The sequence below is a fragment of the Vombatus ursinus genome, unplaced genomic scaffold (genome assembly GCF_900497805.2).
Source record: "Vombatus ursinus unplaced genomic scaffold, bare-nosed wombat genome assembly UNPS02003292.1, whole genome shotgun sequence".
Lineage (NCBI taxonomy): Eukaryota > Metazoa > Chordata > Mammalia > Diprotodontia > Vombatidae > Vombatus > Vombatus ursinus.
In genome coordinates, this window is record NW_020943070.1 from 4,329,261 (window position 1) to 4,336,149 (window position 6,889).

General features: G+C 48.0%; 1 protein-coding gene across 2 annotated transcripts in view; it reads left to right on the plus strand.

Moving 5' to 3' along the window:
* The window catches only part of MFNG (MFNG O-fucosylpeptide 3-beta-N-acetylglucosaminyltransferase), a 22,832-nt gene that overhangs the window by 3,842 nt on the left and 12,101 nt on the right, over positions 1 to 6,889 (plus strand). For both annotated transcript variants that reach the window (XM_027873187.1, XM_027873178.1), the window contains exons 2-3: positions 3,792 to 3,840; positions 5,216 to 5,318. In XM_027873187.1, coding sequence (XP_027728988.1) covers positions 3,792 to 3,840; positions 5,216 to 5,318 — 152 coding nt within the window. The remainder of the gene's footprint in view (positions 1 to 3,791; positions 3,841 to 5,215; positions 5,319 to 6,889) is intronic.

A 6,889-nucleotide genomic window follows, 5' to 3' on the forward strand; every position in this document is an offset into this window, starting at 1 on the left:
TGTGTGTGTGTGTGTGTGTGTGTGTGTGTGTGTGTGTGTGTGTGTGTAAAATGGCAAAGGGACAATGAAGAAACTACTAGATTGGGATCCAGAATAGCTGCGTTCAGATTTGGCCTCTGATACAACCTTGGTGACCTCGAGTCACTTGATATTCCTGGGCCTCAGTTTCCTCCTCTGTAAAAAAGGGGCTGGACTAGATGACCCTTTGAAATCCCTCCTTGATCTAAAGCTTTTGACTCCAAGTACATGCATCAGTGGATGAGAGGGCAGTGGACTAGGCTTGCTAAGGAAGGAGCTGGAAGATAATGGGATTATAGCAGGATCAGAGAGTCCAAGCTGGAGAAGGCTCGTCTAATCCTTGATCATTTTACAGATGAGGAAACTGAGGCCCAAGGATATTGAGGGGTAAGCACTTGACAAATACTTTCTAATTCCTTCATTAATTCATCAAACCTGTGGTCTTCTGGGTCAGGAGAAGTGGTCCCCGGGGCATCCTGGACCCTAGAACCTTCTGAGTCTGGCCTGTGTGAGCATCTGGCCCCTTCTAGCCCCGGCACCATTCCCTCGGCAGGGTTGCGAGGAGGAGGAGGGGGAGAGGGGTGGACGCTGTGGTTAACTCCTCTAAGCTGGTCCTCCCCCGGCGCTAGTCTTGTGTGTTAAGTGGGTAGAGTGGCAGGTGGGGCCATTGTCTGGCAGCTTGGTGCGGGGCCTCTCCATTGTGGCTGGGGGACGGGGGTGGCTCCCATCCCTGGTTATTTGCCCTGATGATCTCCCCTCCCTCCCGCTTCCATGTAGCGGTGGATGGAGTTGGGCGGGGGCAGCCCAAGTGGGCGGGGAGCCCCACAGTCCCTTTCTTTGCAACAGATGTCCCTCTTTTCAATCTATTGAAACCTGGGTGGCAGCTTTCCACTCTCTGTTCTGACAACCATTAGGCATTTTTACAAAATCTCGTTTGGCCCAGCCCCTCTTCACCTGGAGACAAGGAGAACTTACAAAGATCACAGAAGTGAGGGGCTTGAAGGGACCCCAGAGGGCATTGAGCCCAAATGTAAGCTGTTTTCAGTTAAAGTCGGCAGAATGCTTTCCTCACGGCAACTTTTTGTAGCGGGTGCCAGCGGCCACTAAGTAGATAAGGGGCAGGGGCAGTATTAGAACTCAGGTCCCCTGTCTCCAGTTCCTGGGTTCTCTCCTAGGCACTACTGGTTATAGATTTAGAGCAGCAACCTTTCTCATTTAACAAATGGGGAAACTGAGGCCCAGAGAGATTAAGTGCCTTGTCCCTGGCCACACAGCCAGGATTCCAGGTTCTCCTACTCCATATCCAACTCTCTTTCTATCGGTTTGTAGATCTAAAGTGGAAAGGAGTCTTGGAGGTCATGTAATCCAAGGCCCTTATAATACAAATCTTTCTATCCAGAAAGAGAGAAGGATTTGCCGTCCATGGTTGCCCCCAACAATAAGCATCAGAAGTAGGACTGGAACCAAGGTCCAACGGCTCTCATCCAAAGCCTCCCTTCTTGATTCAGCCCGCTTGGGGGTGAAAGCTGGCAGGGCCACCCCTGTGCCCACGTCTAAGCATTAGGCAGGTTCCAGGGTTTAGGATGATGGGAGTTAGATCTGGAAGGGGAAAAATGCTAATCTCATTTCCACAAGATAGACTTTCAAATACTTGAACATGACTATCTAGCCCTCCACGGAATGAGATAACATATGTATAGTGCTTTGCAAGCCTCGAGGTCTTTCATAATGGGAGCTATTATGGTTAAGTCGATGATTCTAAGATCCTGCACCCTGGGGGAAAATGAGGCACAACAAGGATGAGTTGCTGTTCTAAGGGTTACAGAGACCCTCAAGAAAGGCTAGAACAAAGGACTGAGGCATGTGCAATGTGTTTCTCTGTGCGGTAGTGGGGAGGGGGCTGAGGAGGAGCGGTGTGTGTGTGTGTGTGGGGGGGGTGTTCGTGTGTGCATGAAACTGGAGCCAAATCCATTTCCCAGGGGCCCAGACTTACACAGAATGAATTAACCAGGAAATCAGCAGGGAGGATGAGAAATAGGGTGGGGGGGATCAAATGAAAGCCGGGGAAGAGAAGAAAAGGAGGGGAGCCGACCCCGCCGAGAACCCCCCCCCCCCCCGCCCCCTCCCCCCCCCCCCCCAGGATTGTCCTGAAAGGTGTAGGGAGCTGGGCTTAGGTGTCTCTACCTGTGTGTCAGGGGATGTACGTGACACTGAGAAAGCTATCACTGTAAAGCGTGTGTCTGTGTGGGAGACTGGACACAAAATGTGTGCGTGCGTGTGTGTGTGTGTGTGTGTGTGTGTGTGTGTGTATGTGTGTGAGAGACAGACAGACAGAGAGAGGAGAGAGAGAAAGGAGGGAAAGGGAGAGGGGAGACGGGGAAGGGAGGGAAGGAGAAGGAGAGGGAGGGAGGGAGAGAGACAGAGAGACATACAGACATAGATACAGAAAGAGAGAGAGGAGAGATAGAGAGAGATGGGGCACGGGGTGGAGAGTGGGAGGGAGGAACTTTTGAGGCTGAGTCTCTCTGTAAGGGTAGCAGGGTGCTGTAGCTGATAGAGAGCCAAGAAGACCTGGGTTCAAGTCCTGTTCTGACTTATATGAAATATTGTAATATGTAATACCCATATGTGATAACACTTAGCATTTATACGATGCTCCAAGGTTTTCAAAGCACTTTGTAAATACATCTCATTTGATCCTCACAACAAGCCTGGGTCGAGGTGCTTTTATTACCCCCATGTTACTGAGGAAGACAGGATTAAGTGACTTGTCCAGGGTCACAAGCTAGTAAGTGCCTGAGGCAAGGTTTGAACTTAGATCTTCCTGACTTCAAGTGCAGCCCATTATTGATTGGCTGCATTGGCCATGTAACTCTGGGCCAAGGCACAACCTCTCTGTGCCAGACGGCTCTCTAAATCTATTAATTGCTGATAAGATGCTAGCTCTCACTGGCAGAGGGAGTTCACTCACCTGGGCATTCTCTATACCAAGGAAATCACGGGTCCGGTTCCTATTTTTCTGTAAAGTGTGAGTGTATTAATATAATTAACAGCTGTTTGAGGCAGCTAGGTGGTATAGGGGGTAGGGTGGATCTGAGTTCAAATCCAGTCTTGGATGATGTGCGACCCTGGGCAAGTCACTAACCTGTTTTCTGCCTCAGTTTCCTCAGTTGAAAATGGAGATCATACAATTCCAAAGGACTTATGATGAAAAATACTCTCTTCCTCCAGAGAAAGAACTGATGGAGTTTGAATGCAGATTGAAGCTATTTTCACTTTCTTTTTTTTTCTTTTGGTCTGTTTCTTCTTTCACAACATGACTAATATGGAAATATGTTTTACATGATTACACATGTATAACCTATATCAAATTGCTCACTGTCTTAGGGAGGGGGGGAGTCGAGGGAAGGAGGGAGAAAATTTGAAACTTAAAATTTAAAAAAAGTTAAAATTTGTCTTTATATGTAATTGGAAAAATTAAAGACTACTAAAAAAAAAAAAAGGAAATGAGGATCATAACAGCCTCTACCTCCCAGAGCTGTCAAGAGGATCACAGGAGGTAATATCTGGAAAGCCCTTAGTGCAGTGCCTGGCACACAGTAGACGCTCACCCTCTTTCCCTCTTCTGTCTCTGTGTAAAAGGACATAGATGTATTTAGCTAGAGAGGCCACGATGTGTCTCTAAAGGTCATCCTAATTCTGGTCCTCACCTAGGGAAGGGTGTATGACCAGCTCCCAGTAACCCCTTGTTCCTCTCTGGTTTTCCCCTGTAGACTTACATCTTCACCGATGGAGAGGACCAGGCCCTCCAGGAGAGACTAGGTAACACGTCTCCTTCCTTTCCCAAGACTGGGGCACCCGCCCACCACGGGACTGAGGGTTGCAATGGGACTATAGAGTTTATCTGACCCAGCGATGAGGGGGACCTACAGGGCTGGAATGACATTGCCCATGTCATGAAGGTGATAAGTAGCAGAGTCGGCATTGGAACCCAGGTCCTCTGGCTTTAGGTTCATTGACTGCTTGTTCCTCTATGCTCTGTTGCCTCCTGGCCCTGGGGTCCCTGAGACAGATACGTGGGAATCCTTGATGTGATCTGAGACACAGTACTTGGGGAAGAGCAGGCAGTGGGATGGGAGTATCTCCTCTCCCCACTGCCTTAGTTTCCTCAACTGTAAAATGGGGATCACAATAGCACCTACTTCCCTGAGTTGTGAGGATCAAATGAGGTAATATTTGTAGAGCCCTGAGCACAGTGCCTGGCACGTAGTAGGTGCTGTATAAATACTTATCCTTTTCCTACTCTATGTAAAAGGACACAGATTTATCTAGAAAAGAGGCCAGGATGTGTTTTTAATGGTCATACCAATGACTAAGTGAGGAGATGTCCCCCGGGGGAATCTCATTTTCTCCCCAAAGTTAGGGTCATTAGCTTCTGCCTTGGGACTGTTTTGAGGGGTGAACATTCCCTGAGGGAAAGAGGATGACTTTCTTTTGGTACCTGAATTTCCCTTCAGCACAGGAAGGGGCTGACCTTTCTAAGGGACAGTTGTGAGGGGGAGGAATGATGCCCTGGGGAGGAATGATGCCCTTGGGAGCAGAGGGAGAGTGGGAGAAGCAGCAAGGGTGTGTGTGTGTGCAAAGATGAAAAGATCAATTGGAAAATCTGGAAGTGAGTCTCAGTTCTGTTACCTATTAAGAGAGAGGACCTTGGGAAAGTCACTTTCTAAGCCTCAGTCCTGCTGATGTGTAAAAAGAGAGAATTGCACTAGATAATTTCTAATGTCTCTCCCAGCTCTGACATTCCCTGTTCTAAAGTCCCTTCCTTAAAGGACTGGCCTTGGAGTTAGGAAGCCTTAGGTTCAAGTTCTGTCATAAATTGTCCGACCAGAGGCAAGTCACTTCACCTCTTGGAATCCCAGTAAATTATAAGTTGCTGAGCTCCACAGGTGAAGGGAGTTTCCCTACTGGGAGTTCCCCACACCAATGAATTTATCGATCCCAGGCCCAGACCAAGCTCCCTCCCATTCTGCCTTTCTATGAGTCAGAATGTTATTCTGCCCCCTGATCAGAGGAATGAATCCCATTCTTTTAGCCCCTGAGCCCTAAATTCTGAGGGAGGCTAGACTGTTGAAACACAGGCCTGGGAAGGGGGAATGGAGCCCCCATTTCACTGACTCTTCTGTCTTCTCTCTAGGGCCTCACCTCGTGGTCACAAACTGCTCTGCTGAGCACAGCCACCCGGCCTTGTCGTGCAAGATGGCAGCAGAGTTCGATGCCTTCCTGGCCAGTGGACTGAGGTCAGTGGGTTCGGGTGGTGTCCAACAGGGCCCTGCACCAAGCGAGGTGGGTATGGTCATGGACCCAAGCTGAGGACCATGGGGATTCTTAGAAGATAGTAGTTTTAGCTGAGGCTGAATGGTTTTAGCTTCCATCAGAAGAATGGGAGCTTCTTGAGGGCAGGGACCCTATATGTCCTTACTCTTGTCTCTTACCTAGCATGAGCACATGGCTGGAGACATAGTAGATAGCTTACTGACTGTCAATCGACAAGCATTTATTAGATTCCTACTGTATGCCAGGCTCTGGGGCTACCGAGACAAAGAATGAAACAGACCCTGCCTTCAGGAAGCTTACATTTTATAGGGGAGAAAACCTGTCAATAAAGACACATACAACGTGTGGACGGGATCCATGTACGATGCATTTGAGGGGGACGGTGAAGGCATGAGCTGTTGGGGGGGGATCAAGAAAGGCTTCTCCTTGAAGGAGAAGATGGGACTGGACCAGTTCTGAGGGATGCAAGGGCTTCTGGGAAGTGGAGGTGAGCTGAGAGCGTGGTCTTTGGTGCTCGCCCTCCTCAGTCTGCTAGCCCTTCTTCATCCGCCTTTATGTCACTCCTCCCCTTATGACACGGGTCACCTTTTTCTTGGTGTTATATTTCTTGGTGGACACTTAGATAATTGGATTGCAGATTTAGAGCTGGAAGGGACAGTAGAGGCCATCAGATCCAACCCCCTGTATTTTTAAAGTTAAATTTTATTTTTTTCAATGAATAAAGATTTATTGTCTCTCTACCTCCCCTTTCTTGAAAAAAGAAAAAAAGGAAAAACAAAACCCATGTAATAAATACTCCTAGTCAAGCGAAACAAAGTCCCACATTGTTGTTGTTGTTTAGCCATTTCAGTCATGCCCGACTCTTTGTGACTCCATTTGGGGTTTTCTTGGTAGAAATATTGGAGTGGTTTGCTATTTCTTCCTCAGTTCATTTTGAAGATGAGGATACTGAGGCAACCAGGGTTACGTGACTTGCCCAGGGTCGCACAGTTAGTAAGTGTCTGAGGCTAGATGTGAACTCAGGGAGATGAGTTTTCCTGACTCCAGGGACCGCACTCTATCTATTGCGCCACCTACTTAGCCCCACATTGATTATGCTCCAAATGTGAGTCTCCTTGTGTATCTGGAGTCCATTGCCTGTCTGCCAGAAGATGGGTCACAGGCTTCATTCTTGGTCCTCTGCAATTATAGTTGGTCACTGAGTTAATCAGAGTTCTTAAGGCTTTCAGAGCTGTTCCTCCTGACGATAAGATTTGTAGGAACTGATGGAAAGTGAAGTGAGCAGAACCAGGAGAACAATTTATCCAACAGCAGCGATATTATAAAGATAATCAGCTTTGAAAGACTTAGCATCTCTCATCAATACAATGACCAGGCATGATTCCAAAGGACTCATGATGAAACATGGTGCCCACCCCCAGATGGAGAGCTGATAGATTCAGAGCACAGATTGAAGTATGTATTCTTCTCTTTCTTTCCTTCTTTCCTCCTTCCTTCCTTCCTTCCTTCCTTCCTTCCTTCCTTCCTTCCTTCC